Raw genomic sequence first — 27,561 nt, forward strand, 5'->3', positions numbered from 1 at the left:
TATATCTATATATAACGAATATATATATACAGTATATATATGTATTTACAATTACAATGAATTACCTGCATCTTGTCGTCCTTTTTTGGTCTATGTCAAGTTTTTAACTGATGCAAAAAATCTCAAAAAGCACATATAAAACCACTGGCCGGTCTCTGGCCTTTGATACGAAGCATGCTGCTCTGCTTCTTCCTTTCCTGTTTAGGATCAACTTGGCTTTGTATTTGGCCTGTATTCTATGGGGCTCTTACTGTAAAGTGGTGCCACTAATATTACAGTTGGCTCCAGACAACAGTTAAAAGGTTTTGTGAATATTTTTTAAGTCAACCTTTTTTTTTAAACTGTGTGGGGTCTGGGAGACAGCGAGACACAGCGAAACCCAGCCCGAGCACACACACACACCCGCAGCCTCCCCACGTCCCGCCATCTCAGGCTGAGAAATCCGCGGAGCTGCAGCTGAGAAAAGATTGAGTGTGTGTGTGTGTGAGGAAGTCCGCGGATTGGTCCAAACGTAACGGCTCTGCGCACGTTACGTTACGTCACTATACCCAATACGTCACTGTACCCAGGAAGAAAAAGAGAAATCTCCAATGAGGCGTTCTGGGGCAGCATAGACAGGTATTTTCTGTGTTTGAGTTTTACTCGCTACAGGGTGTACTTTGAGGGTTTGTGACTCTGCAGACCGTTTACATGCATCAAAACCTTCATAACACACAAGGGGACGGGTAATAACCGGAAAAGACATGGGACCTTTAACATATTACTCATCATTAAATATAAACCTTGCAAAACTAACTTTTGAAACTACATATTGGCCCTATCCTAATATTCTTATACAGTTAGACTGAATAAGCCTTAACATGTGTGTATAGATATTGTATGTATATATGTTATGTAAGGAAGCTGCCCAATCAAAAAATAGATTAACAAATAGGCATGTGCAGATATAGAAAAAGTGGTGGAAATAAAAAAGAGGAAAGAATGCAAAAGGAAAGTTTTACAGATTTATATCTTTACATAAATGAAACAATTTAATACACATTTTTAAAAGCAAAATAAATATCAACGGCTACATTTATTTTTGAATATTACATTATTTCTATATGTGGTCCTATGTAATTCTTTGTTTTGGCATCTCTCGTCCCCCATACTTTTGGGATATAGGTGATTTGTTTTCGTCTACAGACAATTTGACCACCAGTCATCAGGTTTAAAGGGAATCGTTGTCATTTCTAATCAGGGAAGTTTCATTTATTCCCCTTGTTTGAGTGTAATCTGATCCACACCTGTCCTTTTGGTTTACCTGTGTTCATGGCAGCCTACCTTTACAACCTTCTGTCGTGACTTTGATTTCTCCCCAATGCTAATCACGTTATCTAATAAACGAAAGCAAACACACACACACTCACTCGCTTTTCCTGAACTCCTCCCTCACCATTTTGCCCTCCCTCTTGATTTTTTTCAAATCTGTTATTTTGCTGTGTGTTCAGTCAGTGTTGCAGCCGAGCAAATGTAGTCGCAGCAAACATTTCAGCAGCCAGACCCGCGTCTTTCTCTCCGCGGCGGCAACACGTTTTTTACATGCTTCGATTTAGCTAGCGAAAACGCGCTTTTTTCCTCATTCCTATTTCAATTCTAGGCAATACTGATTGTATATCCGATTAACAACACGTTTTGTGGAAAATAACCATACAGTATACATTTTAAACGACATTAATTTAGGAGAAGACATCTGAATCCGACTGGACTATAACAAGGTAAGAGCATGTCTGGCGCAGTTTGCACCAATATATGAATGTTTTTAGATATTGAATCCACGTTGCAGTCATTTGAAATGCCTTTTCCTCTTTGCCTGTTGCGTGGAATTTCCCAAACCGCCTTTGTTGTATTTAATTACGGGCGTAATAAATAGTAACAGTCACATTTGACATGCTTTGGGTTGGTCTGCTGAGAGTTGTGTGCGGACAAATGATGCCTGTCATATTTGAGTGTGTGAAACTGCACTCAAGGGTTTGGTTGAATGAGGATTTTATTGGGTGTCTAACCGTGCCAGTGTTTCAAGTGCAAGTTGCTTTTTTGTTGTCATGCCAGCAAAGAGTGAAGGGCAAAAACAATCTATGTGAATTCACTTTCTGAGTCTCTCTGCTAACTGTAATATTATATTTAATTCAGTTACAGTTGACATGAGTGGACAGCACAGTTTCCTTATTGCTTATCTCTCTGTATGCTTGCAGGATTCTGCAGCCATGCATGCATGCAGTGCAGGGAGTCTCTGTCCTTGTTTAGCCTTAGGAGTCACACAATCAAACCACCATAGATACAGTGTTGTCACCACTACAGTATGTACTGTACACAACCCCAGTATGTGTATTCCCATCATCTTGAATTATTTAACAATACATTCAGCCTGTCAAGACAGGTCCACGCGCTCCCTCCAGGCTGTGGACTCTGCACCAGTCTAGCTAGTTTTCTTTAGTTAATATAAACACTGATAACTGACAAACACACATGGGCATGCTGCCACATTTCCCACAGAACCTGTTTTCATGTACCTTCTCACACAGACAGACAGACACACATGAACTGCCTGGGGAAGCTCCATTCGTTATAGGGCGCTATACACCAGCAACCTATATCAGAAAAATTTCAAGATGATGATGTGTTATTGGTTCAACTATAATGCATAATTTTCTGTGCCCTCTTGTGCTTTTTGGGCTTTTCCCTTTCCTGTAGTGTGTTAGATAGATTTATGTGCATGTGAATGGTCTGCAAAGGCCAAAATCCCAAAGTTGAACTGCCTGAAACGCCTCCATTTGACTCTTTGTTTCCGTAACATAATGACATCACTATGTAACACTATGTAGCGCCTCTATTGGCTATCGCTCCAACATAATTTACATAATAGGCTAAGGGGCGGGACCTCTCGAAGCAGCTGACCAATCATAACAGAGTCGGCCAGCTAACCAATCAGAGCAGACTGGGCTCTGGTTTCAGACAGAGGGTGAAAAGAGGTGCTGCAGCACAGGCTGTATGAGGAGAATAAAGACCTGTCACAGTAGAGGTAAATTCAACTTTCATGATCTCACTACAGGGAGGTCAAACTCCAAGCTCACAACCAGCAAAGTCAAATATAAAATCTCCAGGGCCTATGCCTAGTTCATATTATGAATAAAAGTGCAGCGGGCAAGTTAAACTGCATGTATTTCATGCTTTTTGTATGCTATGATGGAAAAGGCTTGTTGTATGTTTGCTTGAATTGGAGCGGTGGTGCTTTAATGAGCCCAAAGGATTACTGATACTTAACCTAATTATGTTGCTCCCTCCCTCCCTGCTGCTAGCTCTCACTCTCATTATGATGTATGGATCTTCTACCTTGTGCTTTTTAATCAATCACCTTGTCATTGACATTATCCTGTCTTGTACCAGTTCTTGTTTACTGCTTTCTAATAAATCATCAAAGATCATATTTTCATTTTGATAGCTACAGTATTCATTACAAAACATGTGCCTCTGAACAAGGAATTCACCAGGCTTTTGGAGAGGGGGAAACTCCAGATTAAAAAACTAAACAAAAACTCTTAGAGGAATTATACAGATTCTTGCGACACTTGAGTATGGGCTTAAAGTTTTTTTTTACAATGTATAAAGGATAAAATCACTTACTCTGTTTCTCCAGGTGGTTCTCCATAGTTTTAGGATCTTATTGTTTTCTTTGTCGATCTGCTATATCAAACTAACACACCTTTTAACATATTAACAAAATGCTACAGTAAAATCTACAGCAATAATACTGAATACTAACATGTCAATGTCACACATACTTTTGTTTGTATGGCGGTAGGAGGAGGAAGGTGACGTGATTTTAAGAGAGACATAGGACACACTGTTTTTGAATTATGACATGTTCTTGCTTAATTTTTAACTTCTTTCCCCTGTTCCATTTGAACTGATTTTTCTTTTTTTGCCAATTTGTCTATCTCAACTATTTCGACTATTTCAGCTAAGTTTCCATCAGTGAGAACACATGCATTTTCTCTTGAAGACTGCAACTTTTTCTACTTATGTTGTTCTCTCTGCAGAATTAGCCTATAACATTTCAATACCTATTTACACATTCAACCAAATTCTCCACAATCCAGAGATATTCACAATAAATCCACAAATATAGAGCAATCTTACCTTTCTGACTTTAATCTTCTTTCAGTACTTCAATCTTTCAAGTATTTCTAATTATTCAACTGACACTTTTTGTCTCTGTCAACCTGCTATAACACTTTAAATGCATGCTTATTAAGTGTTTCCAATCTAGTTTGAATAATGAAAATAGATTTGTATAACTTCTAAACAACCAATATGGTCGTCGCCCACTGGGAAGAAATCAAAGGGGCAGACACTAACATATTTCCCCTGCTTAACCATGATTAAGCAGAAAACAGCAAAAGGAAACTCTAAAAGGAGAAATAACAGCGGTTTTGTATTTGGTTATTTGTTAATGTGTCACCTTACCTTTCACTTAATGTGCGGCCAACAGTTTTATTGATATATCTGTCAGAGTGAGCAGCAGATAAGGTGCTGCACGCGGCCGACTGTCCCTCCATAAGGCAGACGTCAGAGCTCGCTGAAGGTTACCCCGCCGGGAGCCCTTTGGTGCACTGTGTTTGATGATGGACGCAGTGCGCCGGAGTCAACAGCAACCCCCCCCCCCCCCTCTTCCTGTCCCACCTACACGTTGACCCCCCCCACTGCTGGACCCCCTCTCCTCCCTGCAGACACCTGGAGCAGCAGCAGTAGCATAATGACGTTGTAACTGAGGCACACAATATTTATTCAGCATGCCGCATCCCTGCAAACGTCTGTTTATGCTGCATTTTTAAAAGCCGGACAAATTCAGTGTGCCAAGATTATTTTTACACAAAATACACCTTCTTACTACAGTTTTTTCTTTTTATAATTGTGGGGGAGTAAAGTTGAGTTTAATTTAATAAAACATATAGATTATATTACATTTTTATTTTATTGACGAGTTGATCAATGAAAAATAACTTCTATAAGCTTTAAGTCGTTTCGCATAGAGCACATTTTGTAGTTATGAGTTAATATAGGTATATTTAATATGTATATACAAAGACCACTTGGCAAATTAAACTATTTTTTCCTTTTTAATGAACTTGAGTGTAAACAAACTTTTACAAGGGAAATGATATGAAAATAAAAACATATTTTAAACTCAACACCGGCTATCCTTTGTAAATATGAAAATGCAATCCTCAAATTATATTCCCTAAAAGCAAATGTAGATATATTTATGATTTCCTAATTATTCAATTCCATTGAAAAACATTAAAATAATCATATACATTTATTGCCCAGACCTACTATCTCATATATATTTTGTTTTACTTTGAGAACCCAAGTGTTGTAGGAACAACAAAGAGAGTTTTAGTTTCAAGCTTCAAGCATCAAGCCTCTCTTTAGAGAGCTCTTGATCAGTGTTTAGCGATAAGTACTTATGTATAAGAGTACTTCTCACTCGTGTCCTTCACTTAATCTGCCTCCGAGTTATTTGCTTCTTGGCTGTTTGGTGTGTTTGTGGATCTTTTGGCCTCCTCATGTTTTATCTCCACTGTGTGCAATATTACAGCCTGGCACTCGATGTTTCATTCCAAACTAAAGGATCTGCACTTCTAAAGAGTGCTGTCTCTTAAAAAACACTTGAATTAGATATTTGTTGGGTTTTGAACAACGTGGTGACATCTTTAAAGATGGCATGCTCTTGGATTGAATATGGGGGTTATACCTGTCTGCTGTTGTAGGTAAATGATTCATTGTAAAATGTGCTGACTAGGCCTATGTGTACTTAACATTTTGGCACACACTTCCATGTCTCTTGCAGGATGAATTGTGATAACTTTGGTTTGCCTTTTTTTATTCATGAGTCATCATAAGGTCAAAATTATAAACGGTCAAATACATTAATTTATGACCAAATACCTGCAAAACTAATGATATTCCATCAACCTCAGCGGTTCTTTGTGTTTAGTACTAAGTATGGCATAACTTTGGCCAAAACTAACATTTCTCTATCAAGTAATCTGCTAATGATATCCTATATTAATTAGTTAATCATTTGGTCTATAAAATTGAAGAAATTAGTTGTCCGTCACAGCTTCTCAAAGTCAAGTCGAAGTCTTCACATACCTTGATTTGTCAATCGATAATGAAAACACATGTTTTAAAGTACATATTTGACAGACTGAAAGCAGCAATTAACACCATTTTTGTTTTAAAATGATCTGGATCAGTAAATGAATCATCAGATGATTGGCAATTGTGTTTGTGTTACTCGACTAATTCATTCAATTCTATTCTAAACGTAGATGTTGAACACGGTAAACATTACCCTGCTAATCATGAGCATGTTAGCAATGCTAGCTTTGTTAATGTGACAGTTGAGGTTAAAGAGAAACCTACTCATTTAACATACTTACTGTTTATTTGAAACTCCATATGAACACCAACCAAAGTAGGCATGTCACAATGTAACCAACGTGCACAATAAACCCTAGCTTAATTTCTATGTTTTTTAACTGCCTATATCACTTTTCAGTCCCCTTAAATGCCTTAGTAGAGGCCAAAGGTGAACATAAAAAGGGAAGGTTAAACAGTCGGGGACATCTTCCAGAGTGTGAAACTCTTGGAAAGCAGAACCACAGCAGTAAATATCAGCTAGTGGAAGGTCGTTACTCTGTATATCCACAGCTACAGGGTGACATATTAACTGGAATGGCACCGGAGGGGAGCCAGCATTGCTGCGTAGCTTTCCAGGAAACGCTCGTAAATGCAACTGTGCGCCATTTGGTGTCTGGTGTGTGGCGAGAGCGAGGGGAGGAAGTGAGGAGTGTTGCTCGGGAGCATTTGGATGATGTGGGCTGCATATTGAGCTGCGTCGTCAGGGTGTGCGTAAGCAAGGGCGCTTGACACTGATGTGGACCTGAATGCAGGACAGGCAAAGCTGCAGGAGGAATGCTTGTTCTGTCCCCCTGGGAAAAGTTTCCATCGATCTGTAGGTAGGCTGGGGGGAGGAGGAGGAGGGGGAGGAGGAGGAGGAGGAGGCATAGACAAGCATAATGGTAAAGCAAGCAAAGCAGTTGCTGTACCTGGCCTGCTCATCTCCCATTCCTGCCTCTCTTTTTTTTGGGGTTGGGATGTGTCTTTGTTCTTGTGTTTGAAGGTGGGTGTATCAATTCAGCTCCCACCTCCCCCTTATCCCTCTGTCTCCCACTACACTGCGGTGTTCTCCTTCTGGGCTGTCTATCTACACACACACACACACACACACACACACACACACACACACACACACACACACACACACACACACACACACACACACACACACACACACACACACACACACCCTCGTTCCGTCACATTCTCCCCCCCCGTTGGTTCCTCCGTCTGTGTCTGCCGCCATCAGATAATAATATCTGCTCCAGCCCCCCCCCCCCCCCCCCCCCTCTCCTCCTATTTTATGCTGTACTCCTCCTCTCCTGCATATCTATTGTTTATTCACTTTGTGCATGAGTGCAGGACTATGTTTCAGACAGGACAGTGGTACTTCCTCTTTCATTTTGACCAACTCCAGAATGCAGTTTGGACTTTGCCCTCTCTGGCGAAGCTAAACGTTTTATTGAGCCACCTCGTTATCTGTATTCAGTTAGTGTCTGGGCACGTCGCTCTGATCCCTGCATGCATCCTCCCTCCTTGCATCACACTGCAGCACAGTCCACTGTTTGAATAAGATATGACTTCCTCCTCCGCGTCCACGAGGAGCTGTGGGGAGTCAGAGTTGTTGTACAGTTTGAATATTAGCATGTGGCTCAGCCATGACTGTGAACAAATCCAGAAAGGAACAGGGACAGGCTCTGTGGAGGGAGGAGCTGCTGTGGAAACCGCCCTGTCATTGGTCATTTATTTGCTCTGCGTGCCTGCAAGACTCTGTCCGATTGGCTGCAGCCGTGCATTGGGTACAGCAGCTGCAGTTGTGAAGAGCCACCCCCCCCTCTCTCTTTCTTCCCTGTCTCTTCTTTCCTACTTCTTCCCTTCACATTAATAACTGTCTGGGAATCATCAGTGCCGACCACACACGTGCCAGCCGGTGCAACTTCAAGGACACGGCTTTTCACAGAATATTGCAGCATGATTCATGTCAAGTTAGTCAATTACTTTCTGCTCCATGGAGCTCAGGGGAGTTGAAGTGACGTCTCTGTCCTGCCTGCAATCTCCCTCCATCCTCCCTCTCTCCCTCTCTCTCTTTCTCTCCCTCTCTTGTATCACTTAATCAAGACATAGCTTGCCCTTTCCTGTTCATTGCTGCCTCCCTCCCTCCCGTTTGCTCTGTTCCCCTATTTGTTTGTCCTCGCTTTATTCTCTTTGGCTCTTTCCCATCCACCCTCCTGCCTCGTGGTCCTCGTCACCCTCCGTTTAAACGAGCTCCACACGAGGTTGTAGCTTCACATTACAAGCATTTTCCTTTTTTTTTTGCCAACGCTTTGATTTAATGTTCTCTTTCTTTTACAGTCCACAGAGAGACAACAAGCAAGGACATGCAGCAGAGAGGTCAGTGAAGAGGATGACAACAGAAGAACAGACGACAGCGAAGGAGGGATGAGAAAGAGACTGAAATAAGAGGCGGAAGTGGAACTCCAAAGTGCCTACTGCGAGGGGTCGTGTGCTGCTGGATGAGCGCAGGACGGGGCTCAGTGTGTGCTTGGCCTTGAATGGAGGCTGTATTTTATCCTGACAGCCACAGAGTCATCCATCCCACGTTACTGAGCTGCAGTCCCCACATACCTTGAGCTGAAACGCCTTCTCGTCTCATCACTGCAAGGACACCATCCCCATATGGTTCTGCTTTTTGTTTCTGTCCCACAGAAATCTTCTTTCTCGGGCTACTCTGACACAACCACAGTGACTGCCCCGACCCTGGCCATGTTGACGTGAATTCAACAATGACATACGGTGGGTGTCAGTCCATTCAGGTGAAGGCACAGATGCTCTGTGTGCAACAGTGATAGCTAGCGGTAGCTTCTGCTTTTCCCTTTTTTTTTGCTCTTTGAGACGGAGCTGGCCTCTGCTCACAGTTTGCCCCCTTTTATCTTGAACTTCAGCTGCCACTTTTCCCAGGAAGAACTAATAAACATCCCCTAAAATTCTCCACCCGAGAGGACTTGCTGCCTGTTTAAGCTGAGGAAAGGCAGAACATTCTTTTAGCTTCTGTTTCTGTTTTGCTGGGGATTTTTTTTTCTCTTGCATCAGTATTAGTCACCCCTGCTCTCGCCAGACAGTTGTGCCCTCGCCACTGTTTGTTTGTGAGCTACTCTGATGGCTGTCAACATGACTATGGGACGGGACACCAAATGGCTGACCCTGGAAGTGTGTCGTGAGTTTCAGAGAGGCACCTGCTCGCGATCTGATGCCGAGTGCAAGTTTGCTCACCCCGCCCGGAGCTGCCATGTGGAGAATGGCCGAGTCATCGCCTGCTTTGACTCACTCAAGGTAACAATGCAACAGATATTACACACACTGTTTGCTCAGACACACACATTGTGATCGGTGTCAAGCTAGTTGATGACTTTTGGCACACACAGGGTTTCCTGTTTGTGTTTTACAGCAGAAGTGGTCTTTGTTTCAGGTGATGAGGCCCACCTATAATTATATTTAACTTCACCAAGGAGGAAAACTACTGGCCCAATTGTTATGGAACTTGGTTAAAGGCCATAACAAAAGCCAAGGTAGACTATTACATTTTGAATGAAATCTGAATTATTTCTCACTTTTGTTGACTTTGTGAGACGGCACGGCCTTGGCGGAGGTCATCATCTCTGAACGCCCTTCTGGTTAATGAAGCTATTGTTGAGCGTGTCATCTGCTGATTAAAGTGTTCGAGTGGAGATGCGACAGTGGGGACCTCAGCTATTTGATGCAAAATGAACTCATAAGTAAATCTGGTACGAAGCATCTTTTCTCTCTTTTTAGATAAACATATTTTTGTAAATGTAATAAACCAAACAAATTCCTGGAAGCTTGCACACATGTTGTTTGTTCAGCTGATCCAATTACAGGTTTCTAATTGATTAAGAATGTATTTAATTCAATCATATCAAATATCTCCTTGTGATTCAGTGGTTATACAATCATGTTTATGGTAAAGCTTCTTGTCATCTATTGAAAAAGTCTCCCACAGAATGATCTCCTATAGATGATCAGCATACCAGCTGAAAATTACTTTTCTGGCCTGTCATCATGGAGTCTAAAGCGACGGAAACGGTGGCATGAGGTGTAAAACATGATTTATTTAAATGTGACTGGTTTAATTTGAGCACCTCTAAGATCAAGGTCATTTCTGCATCTATTAGAACGTATATTGATGAGATGGTAAAGAGAGGTGGGGTGACTGTCGTTGTGACACACAGTGGTGTAATATAATAACATATATATTAGAGGGATAGTCACCATTATCGTTAGGTCTCTGGTGTTGGACACATTTCTGGTCATGATATGAAAGTTGTACAGGGGGGTGTCCTCGCTTTTCTCCTAAAATAGGATGTCCACACTCACTAATGTCTAACAGGCTGAAACATATTTGATGTAGTTCTCACTAAAACCCTAGCTCCTATCTATAGAGCTGAGCCTGGTTGTTGCTATATTGACTTACAGTTTGATACTAATCATCACCTGCATTACAGATGTGCTGTTATCATGTCTGACCACACTTTCCAGCCAATCAGAATTGAGGATGTATTTCAGGTGCTGTGTTACAAATTGTCTCTGTGGGATAAAACAGGCATATTACCACATGACTTTTGGACTTTGAGGTGTTCAAATATTGCAACTGTTTTGGCTTCTCCAATCACTCTGAAGAACTTTTCTACTTCAATGACATCTTCTCTGTGATGTTTGTGGCTGTACTTTCTGTTAATTTGACACGAGAAAAATAGGATATAGAAAACTAATCAGTGGTCATGTCAGATCAACAAACCATAGGCTTGTTTCAAACATCCAATCAATTAAGGTTTCTCTAATACACACATGTAGATATGTATAACAACTTCAGAGTAATGATAAAGATATACATTGTCCATGTTGCAGTGCATGATTGAAATGTCTCGTAAAGCCTCTTTCCCAACACTCTCTCCGTCCATCATCGAGCTGCTTCAACATCACTTCAGCTGATCCACCACAGAACCACACTAGCTCCACTCATACGCAGAGGAAAAACTAACAGCCTGGGAAGTGATCATGCTTTACTGTAGAAGAGCTCCGACTATCAATAGCCAATTTCTCTTAAATTGAGAAAACACTACTGTTGTGTTTTTTTGTTCAAAATGCTTGCTTGCAGAGAAGAAGTGAGACCCAGACAAGGGGCTCTCTGTCTGAGTGCAGCTGCTGTCTCCACGTTTATTGAGTTAGAATTTATTATTCAGCCATTTTTCTGTGTTATGTCCTCCAGAGCAGGAGGGAGATGGAGAGGGAGAAACAGAGAGGGGGGCCTAGCAACAGCACAGGAGTGCGTACCCATTGGATAGTTTGATCTTCCTGAGTGGCACGGCTGTTTTTAGCACGGAGCAACAGTCTGGCTCTGTACTGGTTGCATTGATGGGAGAAAGAAGCTAGTTGTTTTGTATTACATGCAGCGAACAAGCATTAAAGGCTACTTTAGGTTGTTTAACACCCCCCGTGTTGTGTTGTTAATTAGAGAAGGACTGAAGTTGGTGACAGTTGAAGGTCAAAGCGGCTTTCTTTATCAGGAGCTGCACAGGGTTTTAGTGCCAGCACACTGTGTCAACAGCAGCCACCTCCACAGCCCGTTTCTACCCTCTGTGTTGTTCAGGATTACTCTCAGCTGACAGCCGTTGTTTTTGGTTGACTGGCTGGAAAAAACAAAGAAGTGCCTCGTTCAACAGCATCACTCCTTCCTCCTGCTCCCCGCCCACCCCTCCCTTCTTTGTTAATTTTATGGATTTATCTGCTAATGGCCTCCCTCCTCATCATCCCTACCATATCTGGCATCTCCAGGCCGGTCGGAGCTGACCGCCGTCGTTCTCTGCTGCTCCTCCATTATCTCTGTCTGGTCGTTCTGAACCTGCTGCAGAGGGGGGGGGGGGGGGGGGCTCTTTTTACCTTGTTAACTGGAGTGCTGCTGTCATCTCCAATGATTAGTGTGGACATCACATCTGCCCGGCGTGCAGCAGATTCAACTGCAGTGTCACTTCTGGATGACATCATGGTCAGGCGGCAACTAACTATCATTTTCAGTATCGATTAATCCATGGAGCGTTTTAACCTTAAATCAAATTAACATGACAGAAAATAGATGAAAAGGCCAAAGACGACTTCTTTAAAATACTGCTGTTGTCTAATCAGAAATTGGTCCCAAGAATAAATAGTTTACTATCATAAACAGCAAAGTCAAAACAGGAAATCTTCACATTTTAGAGGCTGGAAGAAGCATATTTGTAGTAATATTTTTAAGATTAACAAGACCAAGAGATGCACCGGCTGAGTAACATGGATGTCAGTTCCAAAATTCATTGCAATCCATCTTAAAGTTGAGATTAAAAATAAAAAATACTAAAATACAAGTGTCAGACGTATAGTGGTACTAAATGACAACTCAGAGGATCGTCAAACTCAGTGGGATTCCTCCTCTGAGCAACATGAGTGTCTGAACACATTTTCATCTTAAAGTGGACCTATCATGCTATATTTGAATAATATAGTGTAGGACCATACCTATATAAGGCATATTTATACTTTTTTTTTTTCAAAATACCAAACAGATCATGCATTTTAGCCATGCCTCATTTTGCTCAATTTGACATTTTTTAGCTCTGTTTTTGCAAGGGCTGATTCAGTGAGAACAGCACCACCTACAGGCCTGGCATATGTACTACAGCGTCTCCAGCGCTTTCGAACGGCAATGGCCGTGGCTGTCTCCTCCTGATTGGTGGAGTTGGCCCAATAGCCATAGCGCCACTGTGCTGACGTCAGGACAGTGTTCAAATCTGGATCAGTTTTTATCAGATCCGTTGCAGCCCCTTTTTTAGAGATTTGGGTATGGAGGAAAATAGAGAGGGTTGTGTTTTCTGACACTTGGTGAGTTCCCTGGAACACCGGGGACACATATTCATGTATAAAAGACGTACAAAAGTGCATTTTGCATGATAGGTCCCCTTTAATTAATCCTACAGTTGTTGAGATATTTCAGTCTGAATCAAAGTGCTATCCCATTGTAAACAATTCATTTAATTTTGAATGATTATTGGTGCTACTTTCACAAAGAAGACCTGATAGCTTGCTGTCTTCTGCAGAATCTACTATTAGCCAAGAATGTAGCAACTTATTCAGACCATAAGGGAAAAAGCAAGTAATAAATTCACATATATTATAGTGTAATTCATATTTAATGCTGCGCAGGGTAATCACTGTACACGGCTCTTCAGCCAACTCCACAGGGTCTCTCCCACACTGTTGCAAAAGACAAGACTATGCTTTATGCAAATTCTGGCAAGATGACGTTACCAATAGGCAAATGAGCGTATAACGGCCATAATGGCAACTTTTGGAGATTGTGCTAACTGCGTTCATTGGAAAATACTTGGCAACGCAGCACAGGACACACTGCGTTTTGTTTTCCACATCTTCGTGCCATAAATCAAGCCCTCTAATTCCCAGCAGATTGTACCAAGTGTCAGACAGAACTGCATAGTGAAAGCAAGCCTTAAAGATAACCAATAACAGTGTCATTATTTTATAACCATTCACATGTACTTCATACTGTTAAGTGAAAGCCAAAAGAAGCTTGTTTTTTTACCACTTTATTATGGTCTATTTGGCCAGTTTTATCTGTGTATTTATGATTTGATCTCCTCTCTGATGCAGCACTCTGCTGCACTAACAGGGACTCTCTCTGTGTTGCGTATTGTGTTGCTATGGCAACCACAGGGAGATTCCTGACCCATTACTCTCCTCAACGCCACGTTTCATCGGCCTCCTCCTCTCACCCAGATTTTATAGCCTTTTTTAAAGGTTTTGTATCTTTCTTTCTTTTTGTCCAAGTAATTTAGCTGCAGAGCACAGACTGCATGAAGTGCTACATTATTAAGTGTTTTTCCTTCTCTGTGAGTTTGAGGATTGCTGGGCTCGTGGGACTCACTCCTCATTACAGACTCATCCCTAAACACACAGCCTGCTGACGCAAAGCTTGCTCTCCTCTCCTGTGTAGGCGAAGGTGTTTGTGTAAGCCAATCTGACCGTTTTCAGGCTGCTACATGTTCTGCTTGTATGCTTTTTGTGTGCTATTGTGAGGTCGTGTGAATCCCTCCTGGATGCTGGTAGAGGACACACTGCAGATGTCCTATATAGCTCTCCTGCTGCTGAAACACTTTGTGTCCTCATCTCGGTGCGACATCATCCATCACCGTCAGAGTCTCTGCACCATGACGTCACTTTGTCTTTAGAGTTTTTTATTCTCTGCTGCCAGTTTGTGCGGCACTCTCTCCAGCCCCTAATGAGAGCTGGTGGGTGTGGGTGGGTGTGGTTAGTCACTCAGTGTTGGTGCTTTAGCGGGTTAACAGCTCATCTGCAGGGCCAGACAGCTGCTGTCAGCCCAGGGGTTTAATGGAGACTGCAGAGTGTGTGTTGACCTGCAGTGTTCCTGCAGCACCATCTTCACCTTCCCCACACACTCCAGCAGGGAGCAAGGACACAGCTTTAACATTGTGCTGGGGCAAAATCAATTGCTTTAAGATAAGTGGCTCAAAATCTGATTCAGGGATTCACAAGAAGACAAAAATGCCAAGTTGAAAAATGAGTTGGAAAAATACTTGTGATAAAATGGAGGATGAATTTAGGATGAGACTCGGTAGACTAAAACACAGAATAACAGCAACATAAGTAAGTTATTAGTTATTTGGCTGGAATTCCATAATACAATTTCAGCATACTGTTTTTCAAGTGGTCTGATAGAAAAACTAGACTTCTGCACCTTCTCTCAGCTCTTGTTTTCAGGAATTAGGATGTTTTTTGTACTTCGGCTAATCCAAGGTCAGGGGGAGGGCGTTCCTATTGGCTGTTCTACAAATGCATGTGCATGTCCCTTCAGATGTTGAATGACTGATTCAACAGTGAAATGTCCTCCAGGCAAAGTTTATATTCCAGGATTGGCCACAACTGCAAATAAGGAAAATGAACTTGTCAAAAAGAGAGACAGGCAATATTTGCAAAACATCTCAGACAGGGAGAGAAATGTTGCTAATAACGTAGCTTCTAGTAATCATAGCTTGCACAGTGCTATCTAAAGGGACCACATAGTTGCAAAGGAAACAGAATTATCAAAGAATTGCTGCTATAATGCTAATGGTATTGTAATACAATCAGAATCGAATGATGTCTGAATGAATAACACCCAAAGGTGACTGTTTTACCTTCTCCAGAAAACCGCCTACACTGGAGTACCACTTGAGTTTCATTATGTTAGGTTATTACGGAGTTTTTGCCCAATGACGCCAAAACTGCCTTAATCACTGATACTGTGTGCTGTGTTATGAGCTCATCAGAGGAACCTCAACTGCAGTTCTACTTTGATTTACTTTTATACAATATTCCATTTATTTGATAACCTGAAATGACGAGTGAGAATGTTTTTTATAATCATCTCTTGCTGTTTCATCCACATTTATTATGCAGATAATCTACCTTACATGCACACGTGTACGACTCAGGTTGCAGTCGCACACTCTGTCTGCCGTCAGACCAATAAAAATGCTTTGACTATGCAAATAAGCCCAGCATGCAAAGCCGACATGCTGCACTTGTTAATGAATAGTCATGAATAGTTCTCTGTGTTCATTAGATAAGCATGTCTAATTTGGAATAATTAGTTGTTTTGTTCCAATTGAAAAGTACATCACTTAATCAAAAATGTTCTTCACTTGTGCGTAGCCGTTATGTTTTGACCTTCTGAATGTGAGGAGTAATGCAGATGAAGAACACAATAATTAGCGATAGCATTGTTGCATTTCTATTGCTATAATAAAATGCTGTAGAAATGTACAAGTACTTTTGCTTTTTAAAACTTTGAGTTATTTTTGCTAAAAGTACTTTTCTTACACGTTTAAATGAGGATGATAGATTGATTAATCTGATCTGAATTTAGCCAACTCCACGTGCTGAAGTCAGTCAGATACATTCTTTCTATGTCTCTCTTTCTCTGCTTATTTAGTGAGTGAAACTAGATCAAAGAATGTCTCGTACAGGTCAGTGAGAGTCGAGCATGTGTTTTCACTCTCCAGCTTTATCTCTTGACAGCGAGGTTCATCTGACTCTGCTGTGCTGCTGTGGAAAAATCCAAAGCTGGTTCAAATACTCCACCTGTCATTTCACAACGCTTTACACGTGACTTGTTAATGGTACAAAGTAGGAAGTACAGTTTGACTCAATGGCTCAAAGTAATTTTCTTGTAGAAACATGAAAAACCTATTGACTTTCTACATTACTGTGTAGCTCAGATCGTTGTTGTTCCCAGCATAGCGTACTTTTTAATGATGAACATTTTAGAAAGTGGTTTCACATTTCTCATGAATAATCCAATATGCAGTCTTCTGGGACTTCATTACTGCTGTATTTCACCAGCATTTACTGTACATATCTTGCTCTGTAAACACCCACGCTTCCTGATGTTTAGTTGAACATATTAGGCTTGATTACAGTGATGAGCGCTCTTCTAAACTTAGATCTGCCTTAAGGTGAGCTCTCTATGTCAAGGCACACCCGTGATTGATTTAGTGTCACATGACTCAGTGTCACCCCTGCTCTCACACTGCTCCTCCCTCCTTCCTCTCTCCTCTTCAGGGGCGCTGCACCCGTGAGAACTGTAAATATCTGCATCCACCGCCGCACCTGAAAACGCAGCTGGAGATTAACGGGAGGAACAACCTGATCCAGCAGAAGGCCGCGGCGGCCATGTTGGCTCAACAGATGCAGTTCATGATGCCTGGAGCCCAGCTGCAGCCCATAGTGAGCATATTTAATGTGTTTCAAAATGTCATTTATTCAACAAAGCATTAACTGCACTGTGTGTACTGTGAGGTATGTTTTAACCAAAGTGGCATTTATTTGGTAATAATATAGGACTTTCATTAAGTTATGCCTCCAGCTAAATATATATTTACTTCTGTTCTCCAATAAAGATGAAATGGGAGATCAAAAATATTATTTTTCTATCCCTTACTTTAATGTATATAAAATATTGAAATTCATTTAAATAGCCAAAACATTTAATTTACCTAATACTTTATGACTCATCCGTTATGATTTATTTTATTTTTTTCATATTTTTGGTTAAAACTCATTGAGGATCATTCAGCGACAGGGAAGGTAGCTTTGTTTTTATTCAACTTAAAAGTAAATGTGAAATTTGCAATCAAAACTGACGAGCTTGAGCTTTTAAATATTATTCATTCAATGTTAATGTTCAAAGTAATTGTACAACTTCAGGTAACTACATGGTTTTCAATGCTGTGAAAAACAAAGTTCTGTTTATGTTTCCAACTCCTGTCCTAACGCCAGCGAAAGCTCTGCTATAACTTGTTGTGTCTCTTTGGTCTCTGCGCTGATGTCCCTCCCTCAGACAACATTCCCGATGACGCCCTCTCTGGGAACGTGTCCCAGTATGGCCTTCAGTCCCTATCTGAGCCACATGGGCCACGGCATGAGCCTGATGCCAGAGATGCTGACCAGCGCCCCCCTGCTGGTCCCTGGGAGCCCCACCGGCCTGGCTGCCATGGGCAACGGCACCTCCGCTCAGAAACATTTGCGCACGGACAAGCTGGAGGTATGCAGCCCGGGGCAGTTGTTGTGTTTCTATGTTTGGCCAATATGTGATGAAGGGTAAATGTTGATCACAGCTCTTCTGACCCTCAAGATTCAAGATTCAATTCAAGATTCAAAGGTTTTATTGTCATATGCACAAAGCTACAGTGTAGAAATGGCAATTAAATGCTTCTGACCTGAGCTCCTCCAACAACATATATAATAAAATACAAAAATACAAAATAAACCGTAGTGCAAAAAGTCTCTATACATGTCAATAGAATATGGGATATGTACAAGAACAGAATATACAATTAAATAATGTAAATTAAGACAAAATTAAATACGGTTTATTGCGGTGATGACTATTTATATAAATTAGTATATTGCAAGATGACAACAGGAATGTTTATCGGGGCACTTAACAGAGCTCGGGTGTTTAGCAGTCTTATGGCCTGTGGGATAAAACTGTCCCTGAGTCTGGTGGTTTTTGTGCGGATACTGCGGACAGAACAGTTTGTTGCTAACAGTTTTGTCTCGCAGGTTTGTCGAGAGTTCCAGCGCGGTAACTGCACGCGGGGCGAGAGCGACTGCCGCTACGCTCACCCTCTGGAGGCCGGCATGGTGGACTGCAGCGAGAACTCGGTCATCGTCTGCATGGACTACATCAAAGGCCGCTGCAGCCGAGACAAGTGCAAGTACTTCCACCCCCCGGCTCACCTGCAGGCCCGGATCAAGGCTGCGCAGCACCAAGCCAGCCACAACACAGCGGGCGCAGGCCTGGTGAGACACACACACTCAGGACTCTTTGTTTTGCACACCAACAAATTCAACATTACGTTTTTTTAGGGCCAGTCATAAGGAAACTAATGTCAGAAGAGGACGTTTTTTTACAGTTGAAATGATGAGAGCACAGATTCACTTTGAGTATATGTGCCAACCCTTAGTATTTAGATGAATTTGCAGAAGTTCAACGTTTCTTCCCCTCATTTCTACTTCAATCTCAACATTTCCATTTAATTCGGAAATGCAAAAAACAAACCAAATAACTGGTTCCTCCTCTGATAATGAAATTCAACATTATTTTTCCTATTCTTTTTGTTCTTATGTGTGGCCCTTACACTTTCCCATAATGACATTGTGAACATGCTCAGGTGTAAACCCGAAATTAACTCACTTTCTCAGAAGTTACAAATCAACATTCTGCTCAACCCAGCAGTAAAACAGGAGAAGATTGTTTAGTTCTGTACGTGGATGATGTTTACTGATGCAATGAAGGATCAGGGTATCACAGTATCCCTCAGCCAGCTTGCAATGTGATATTGCAGTCTGGGGGATTATGTTTTTTCATGAATGTCTCCTACTGTGCATGAGACTGAGCCGGTGCTCTCAGCTACACGGGCTAAAGTTAGCATTGAGAGCAGCTGTAACATAATCAGGTCAATCTGCAGTGCTGATGCAGGAAAAACAAGAAACGCAGTGCTGGAAAAAGATGAAGCAAAGTATAATGAAAGGAATGGAAAACATATGTTATCCATGGTTTTACTTTATGCTGTTATTTTTCATCTAAGCTTTAATTATTCAGGGTAATCAGGGAGGATAATTAAAAAAAAAAATTAATGAAACATCCTAAAATGTGATATGTGTGTTTTTATGTTATAATTGTACTTCCCTGTTATAGGTAAATCATTCCCTGGGTTATCTTCCAATGCAGTTTGATGTTTCAGACCTCGCCCCATTAATGAATGAAATCATAGCGATAGCATTTGATAGCATTTTGCACTTGGCCGACCTCTGGACCGTCCTGCATCACTTCAGAAAATCTGAGACACTGCAGCGCCCTCTGGTGGCGAAAACAGAAAACCCAAAATTAATTGGATGAAGGGTTTAAGGATTTTACAGTGAGATAACACCAGATACTTTTACTAGTCATGAATATAATAATAATAATAAGAACAAGATACAAGAAAATATATAGTGATGAACTAAATAAGATGAGCTGAAAATAATTAATAACAAGCAATAGCATTAGTGAGAGGAAAAACTAAACAAAACAAAATACAGAAAGACATTTTTTTATCATAATAAAACCAAACAATAAACGTGATAGCATTACAGTTACCCTACATAAAAAGCCAAATGAAAAGATAGTCCTTACTTAATGTCCTAAGACAGCGAGACAAGTAGATAGAGTTTCAATAATCTTGGTGTTTTGTTTCAAAGCAATGCATTTCAGCATCGTTTTGAATTCAAATTGTCTAATTTTGCCAATGTTTGTCAAATTAAAAACATTATGTTTTGCAACCTTTTCAAAAAGTCATTCGAATTAAAGGTAGGGTAGGTAAGTTTGAGAAACCGGCTCGAGATACACTTTTTGTTATATTCCATGGAATGCTCTTAACATCCCGATAGCAATGAATATCTCAAGTGCTTTGACAAAAAATCCATAAAAATATTTCATCTGTGGAAGCTGTAGTACTGTAAAAAGCACGACCAATCATTTTAGCCGGCCCGGCTAAAATAACTGGATGGCCTACCTGCCTGTCAGCCTTCCATCTGTGCACAAACTTATCTCGTGCCCTCATTGGTCATGTGCGCGTTCGTGTGTGTTGGAGGAGGGGCTCTATAAGGAAGTGGCAGATTTTCTCCGGCTGTGTATTTTCAAATTCTAGCGATCTCGAGCCGGTTTCTCAAACTTACCTACCCCACCTTTAAGGCAAGACATGTTTATTTATAAAGTGTGTTTCAACAACAAGAACATTCAAAGTGCCTTACACAAATCTCTGAGACAAATAGCAAAAGAAACCCATCATGAAAGCACATGTAAACAAGATAAAAGACAGTCATTAAAGAACCAGGAGAATAGAAAAGGAAAACAAGCGAAACATCATTATGTTTAAAATGACATATAAAGTCGTGTATCATCAGCAGTGATATTTGACATAATGGTGACTTACGTTGCCTGTAATAGATGAGTCCTCTATCTTTCCAGGTTCTCCCTCCGGGTGGCATGCAGCAGCTTCCAAAGAGGCAGATGTTAGAGAAGAGCAACGGAGCCACCGCCGTTTTTAACCCCAGCATGTTCCACTACCAGCAAGCCCTGGCTAACATGCAGCTGCAGCAGCAAACCTTCATCCCCACCAGTGAGTCCCTGCACACTGAAACACGATCATACTGTCACCACACATGAAGGTAAACTCAATCACAGAGCCTGACTCTGGCCAGACAAATGCAAGGGTTTCTTATGTAGTCACCTGTACAATACAGCTTTACTGTGTGTGTTTGCTCTCAGTGACAGCCTGGTGTTGCCTGCACTAACCTGAACCTGTTCACTCGCCTTGAACCTGCTGTTGCTGATTGCACCTTTTCTTTTTCCACAACTCTTTGTCTTTGTTTTCTTTTTGTTCTCCTCCTGCTCTCCTTCTCGTCCGCTCTCATCCATCTCTTCCTTTATGCTAACATTAACGAGACAGGCTCTGTTCTGTGCATGATGCCCTCAGGAGACATTGGTAGGTCAGTTGTATCAGAGCTGGAGATCAACGTGTTAGAACTATTTCCTTTCTACCGAACTACACCCGTAAACATTATCACTACTCAGAAAGAAGTGTCCATGCACTCATGGACTCCCTGACTTCGTCTCAGATAGCTAATGTTACAGCTCAGCAGAGGAAGATGCTTTTAATGCTTACATCTTGCACTGTCTCGAGCCTCTCTTCCATGAGTAGATGCACACTGCCTTCTACGCAGTGATGCAGTAAAGAGAATTGTTCCTACATGAATCCACTCACAAAGAGGTGTGGGGATTATCTTATTTGGCGCTTTGAGCACCACAAGCTGAGTGCCATCTGTTTTAATTATACCAGAGAGAAGGCCGACATCTTACTGACTGATATTTCCTACACTCAACATCCCCCACCAAACTATCTAGATTTATAAATATCGCTACAGGTAAGGGGACATTTGAATTTGGGAATTTGGGGTGAACTGTCCATTTAATCCCTTGCTCACCAATGGGCTCAAAAAGAATAGAAAGAGCTTTAAAAATGCAGCTTATTTAGTCAGCCAATGAAAACCACATTGACCATATATGGGGGTAAATTAAGGAGCTTTCAGCCCATTGTCTTCTTCATTGCATCATGTCTATGTGTCATGTCTGCAATCACATCTTTAATTTATTTAACAAGTCATTCATTTATTTCTCTGTGCACGCATGCAGGGTGTGTGTTCCTGTGTGCATGCGTCTCTTGAACAGTGGCTGCACTCTGTGGTGAGGGGACTCTGCAGGTTATCCCCCGCCAGACCCCAAAAACCTCACACAAAAAAGGTCTTATTTGAGCTGCGTGTAGAGCCACAACTGATCATTATTATTAGAAGTAATTACAGTTAAATCCAAACTGTGGTAACACTTTATATTTAGTTACACTTATTCACCATCAACTAGTTGTTAATTAACATAATAATAATACACGTTATTTATATAGCTATTTTCCTGGTGCTCAAAGTGCTTTACAAACAAGTAAAGAAGATAAATAACAACATGCATATTAGATTCAAACTGCTAGCTTGTTTGTTATGAACAAGACTTCACTTTAAAATAGGGAACATTTTCTGAGTTAGAAAATAACACTTGTAGCTTCATGTCTTGTTACATAAGAATAGACAATATTTGTTTAGTGTAATTATGGGAGGATTACTATGCTTGTGGTACTACTGCCTTATTAGGCCCATATTGAGCATATTAAGACCAAAACTCATGTACAACAACTTCCTTACTTAAAATAAATAAGCACTAATTAGAGGGTTATTAAGGAAAAACTCTCAACTAATGGCCTAGTACTGGGAGAATATGGTATTGTAGAATAAGGCATTAATAAGAGTTTTATAATGACTAATAAAGAGCCAATATACTGCTAATATGTCAATGAACAACTAGTTGATTGTGAATGTGTGTACTGTGGGGGACTCTCCTGAAGCAATTGGAGTCAGGACTCAGAGAGACACGAGGAGAGCTGGAGCTTTGATGGCAAACACTGACGGTTTATTTGGAGCTTCGGCCGGAGCATTCACAAGACATGTCACGGGCCACGATCTGACCACACGGTTGAGATGCCAAATCAATTCTGAAGAACCCTCCTGTAGTTCCAGGTTTTAACTAGTTCAGAGTGTAATAATCAACATTCTTCAATAGATAGACTAAACAGCTGAGGACACTGAATCACATTTGTTGTTGCGTATGGCTCGAGGTCATCTACACCCCGAGAAGGATGTGTTCCAGGTGTCCCACAACAATAACTATCTCTGACCGAGAGTTGCCCGGTCATAAACTGGTAACATCAACAATATGCTAGGGCAGCCCCTCCTTAAGGGAGATAGCATGCTGCCCAAGGCTGGGCATCTGCGTCAGAGGGCGAAGGAGGACACGCAGGGCAAATTATTCCCCAACATGTACCTTAATATAAAGTGTTACCCAAATTGTATTATGACCAAACCAACGTAGCTAGTTATTTTTAAACAATGAACTTTTAGTTGTTTTTTTAAGCTTATTGATTACAGGGTAGTTTGTGTGGACCTTAACTGAATCCAGACCAGTGAGCCAAGCCTCTCATCTGTCATAATATATTCCTGAGATGTTGATACAAACTATATACTGTATATAAAATATAAAATATTGATCAGAATCAGGACACACACAACGCACTTAACAAATCTTGTAGCTGGTATTCATAAAAGGTCTCCCGATGAGGTGTGTGTGTGTGTGTGTGTGTGTGTGTGTGTGTGTGTGTGTGTGTGTGTGTGTGTGTGTGTGTGTGTGTGTGTGTGTGTGTGTGTGTGTGTGTGTGTGTGTGTGTGTGTGTGTGTGTGTGTGTGTGTGTGTGTGTGTGTGTGTGTGTGTGTGTGTGTGTGTGTGTGTGTGTGTGTGTGTGTGTGTGTGTGTGGAAGGAACTCAAGGACACACAAGTTGTGACATTAAAAAAGCGTGTTCTCTCTCTTATGGATCATTTGCTCCCTCCATACACACACCCTTTTTATTTGAATACAATCAGATGCTCCAGTCTGATCAGATTGTATGCCTGTGTATTGCCTTGTTTGTTTAACTATCATTTGTTGCGGAAACAGTGCATATTATTTTTGTCTTGCTAATCAGTAATGTAACTTTATTATTTATTTGCATGTGTCGTTTTATTTGTTCATCCTGGCAATATCACTTGACTTGTGATCAGACACATTTAGCCATGGTAACCATATCATTCCTGTCCCCCCTCCCTCCCGTCCTCCTCCCCTCCCACATCCTCTGTCTTTCGTCTGACTCACCTGAATAAAAGTTCCCATGATGCACGGTGCCACCTCAACTGTTTCGTCGGCTTCGACCCCAGTCACCAATGTTTTCGCTGAATCTGCCGCCTTGAATCAGGTTTGCTCTTTTGTTCCAGTTCTCTTTTATTTTTAGAGTCTTCTTTAACTCATCAGGTTAAGGAAACCCCCGCCTGTAGTGTCACGTGTTTTCTGTTCACATCTCATCTGTCTTCACCTTCAGGTCTGTTGTGTTCATAGCAAATGATGACGGTTCAAATAAAAGCGTTCTGCATTTCAACGTCGTAGTTTGGTGCATCTCACCTCACTGTCTGTCTCTGTGGGCATACAGCAACCCTGCTATCATTTAAATGCTTTTACTTTTTGTGAATTCCCCTTAGATACAGTGTCAATGTGCTTTCTATCACAAAAACACATTACTATGCAAAAGTTCTCCAACCATTAAGGAGATATAGCGTTTGTCTATGGCTGAGCAACATCTGAAAAATATTGTTGCCACTTGTATATATACTTTTCAATTCATCATATGTTTTTATGGTTTATATTTTCTCTAAGGAGTTGTAAACCACCAATCCAATACCAGTGCCACATTTTTTTAAACCTGGATTAAAAAAGTATGACGGCAGTATAGGGCTGTTTTTTACTGAGACATTGGTGTGAAGAAGTTGACCCAATCCTTATGAAGTGCAGCAATATGGGATTTTTTTCTTTTTCCTTTTTCTTTTCGTCATGTATGGTGTTATAATCTCACACAAAATGTCCATGTTTTCGTAAATTATGACTTATTTTTTTCTGAAATACAATCTTACGGCTCCTTGACTACAGGTTTTTTGTACCTGCAATGTCCCAAATATGAAATCATAACAATGATATTTTGTTTTTTAATAAGTCATTTGTCAGTTTTTTAAAACTATAATGTAATTGCAGCTGGAGGCTTTTCAAAATACATAAAAGTGCACAAACATTGTAATGAAACTGGCTAAACATTACAAATATTAACTGAGTCTCTGTCTCTCCTGCAGTAGACGCCTCCGAGCTCCTGACTCCGGATCCAGTGGAGCTCCAGTGCGTTCCCATGGAAACCCATTTCTGTCCCGTCCCCAAACTGCTGATGGCGGCTCCGGTGGCGCTAAACTCAGTAAGCCTTTCCCGAAACCCCAGTTAAAGTCCCAAACCTGTGCACTACCAGGGCGGCCATCTTTCCTGAATGCAGCAAACATGTGCCTCTCCTACAGAGTGAGAAACGTCTTATTGTGAACGTCAGAAAGCTGCGAATGTTGACGCAATACAAGCCTGGACGTGATACTGTTGTACACTGACTCGATCAGGCTGAGCAATAGAGCTCCCTCGTTCTTACAGCCATACACATACACACCTTAAAAGTGCAACACACACACACACACGCACGCACACGCGCGCACACACACACACACACAAACACACACATGGGTTGGAGCCATCAAATGAGGCGACCCCTGACTCTGACTGTCCCAAAGTCAAAAACTTTAAAAAGCTTATTCTGGAAATGAAAGTGACAAATGGACCTGCCGCTGGTCTAAATCCAGAGAGTGTTGTCAAAATGAAAGAGTGTTTCATATCATATCATGTTTACGTTTCAAGATGGCTACACATGTGACGTTTGTGTTGTATCATGTTTCATTTAGTTCTCATCTCGCCTGAAGGAACACCAAATTGTTGTTCATTTGTTGTGCCTTTGATTTATCTGCTCAGCTGCAGAGGAGACTTAGATCCAACATACATTGAAAGGTATCGCAAATGAAGACAATTACAGTGGTTACAATACGTATCAACCTATAGCAAGAAAATGTAAGGGAATTATATTAATTGCAACTTTAAATTCATATTGTTTATGATCAATAAGTATGATTTGTATCCCCCTGGTTTCACAGTCAGTATCTGGTACTAACTGTATAACAGCTGCAAATGAGGCTTTACTCTTAATGCAAAGTAACCTTAAAAAAAACACAAGATTTGACATTTTAATAGGAGGCAATCACTTCGATACTCAAGGAGCTGATTGGGAGATATTTAAGATTATGGCTCTTCATTTCTTGATCTAAGAACAAACTGCCTTAAAAGCAGATGAGGTTTTTAAAACGGTTTTTATTAAGTGCTGCAGTATCTTCAGTCGTGACTGTGATGGGTAATTGTTTAATAACTGAAAGGGAAGCTTTGTTTGGCCCGCTTTCCTCCATGGTTTGATCTCAAACATGGTTTAAAAGAATGACAATCTGCAGCCAGTGAGTCTCAGACACAACCCCAGATTTCCTGTGTCAAACTCGCATGAAATCAGAGTATGTAAGACAAAAGCATACATCTAAGGTTAAAGACTGGTATAATTGGCACTTCTTTGTAAACTTTCAAACCTGATGTGAGAGTTATTGCACAAGATGGGAGCTGGATTTGTTTCCTGATGTTGTGCCTAAATGATGTGTGCCAAGTGGTGGTTGAGCTGCCCCCATTTAGTGCAATACCTGCGTAATTGCTCTAAATGAATGTTTCCCTCTCTAACTCACTTCAGGGAGAAAGCTTAGAACTTGAAAATGTCCTGTCTCACTTTATAAATGTCGTCTTTTCTACTGATGTGTCCTTTCTGTCAGAAGTAGTCAGACTCTGAATATTGCAGCCAAAGCTAGGAGAATTGTTAGGTAAAGTCAGGAAATGGAGGAAAAGAATCACCACGTTTGATGTCTGATGATAAAAAAAGAGAAGCAAGTTTTTGGTTTGCACATGTCTGTAAGTAAATTGCTTTAGGTGCAAATAATTGAAAGAAACGGCTCTGGAAAACAGCCTGAAATCACTTTTATCCAAATTAAAATGTGCCTCTCTTAAGTCTCCTCAAACCACCACTGTCAATACACTGTAAGAACAGACCAGTGCTCAAATATAGATGTGTTAATTGGTACATTATGATAACAGTAAATCACATCTGTACTAGTTTACTCTCTGAGATAGCTGTGCTGTCTTATTATGTTTATGTAAAGATATTGATCTGTGAGTTTTGTGCATACTTAAAGGTGGGGTAGGTAAGTTTGAGAAACCGGCTCGAGATACACTTTTTGTTATATTCCATGGAATGCTCTTAACATCCCGATAGCAATGAATATCTTAAGTGCTTTGACAAAAATCCATAAAAAAATGTCATCTGTGGAAGCCGTAATACTGTAAAAAGCACGACCAATCATTTTAGCCGGCCCGGCTAAAATAACTGGATGGCCTACCTGCCTGTCAGCCTTCCATCTGTGCACAAACGTATCTCGTGCCCTCATTGGTCATGTGCGCGTTCGTGTGTGTTGGAGGAGGGGCTCTGTAAGGAAGTGGCAGATTTTCTCCGGCTGTGTATTTTCAAATTCT

At 41.1% G+C, this 27,561-nt stretch overlaps 1 protein-coding gene across 5 annotated transcripts; it reads left to right on the top strand.

The window, feature by feature from the left end:
* Positions 1–1,486: 1,486 nt before the first annotated feature.
* On the top strand, positions 1,487–26,786 carry mbnl3 (muscleblind-like splicing regulator 3). Of its 5 annotated transcripts, XM_034136619.1 has the most exons (9): positions 1,487–1,757; positions 8,581–9,558; positions 16,915–17,079; positions 17,693–17,896; positions 18,418–18,657; positions 20,867–21,017; positions 21,348–21,383; positions 24,198–24,286; positions 25,209–26,786. In XM_034136619.1, the coding sequence occupies exons 2-9, from the start codon at positions 9,385–9,387 to the stop codon at positions 25,209–25,211; spliced, it is 1,062 nt and encodes a 353-aa protein (XP_033992510.1). In that variant the 5' UTR covers positions 1,487–1,757; positions 8,581–9,384; the 3' UTR covers positions 25,212–26,786. The 5 variants fall into 5 exon arrangements, with proteins under 5 accessions (XP_033992510.1, XP_033992477.1, XP_033992486.1 ...); XM_034136586.1 differs by lacking the exon at positions 21,348–21,383 and having other exon boundaries at positions 17,666–17,896; positions 20,846–21,017; XM_034136595.1 differs by lacking the exon at positions 21,348–21,383 and having other exon boundaries at positions 17,666–17,896.
* The last annotated feature ends 775 nt before the right edge of the window (positions 26,787–27,561 follow it).

This window comes from Trematomus bernacchii, unplaced genomic scaffold (assembly GCF_902827165.1).
Source record: "Trematomus bernacchii unplaced genomic scaffold, fTreBer1.1, whole genome shotgun sequence".
Classification (NCBI taxonomy): domain Eukaryota; kingdom Metazoa; phylum Chordata; class Actinopteri; order Perciformes; family Nototheniidae; genus Trematomus; species Trematomus bernacchii.

Bases quoted from the DNA above. Each gene is read 5' to 3' on its own strand.
- mbnl3 (XM_034136586.1), top strand. From the start codon at position 9,385: ATGGCTGTCAACATGACTATGGGACGGGACACCAAATGGCTGACCCTG. The intron at 9,559-16,914 runs GTAACAATGCAA...TCTCCTCTTCAG, and splicing joins CCTGCTTTGACTCACTCAAG to GGGCGCTGCACCCGTGAGAA. The intron at 18,658-20,845 runs GTGAGACACACA...TGCCTGTAATAG, and splicing joins ACACAGCGGGCGCAGGCCTG to ATGAGTCCTCTATCTTTCCA.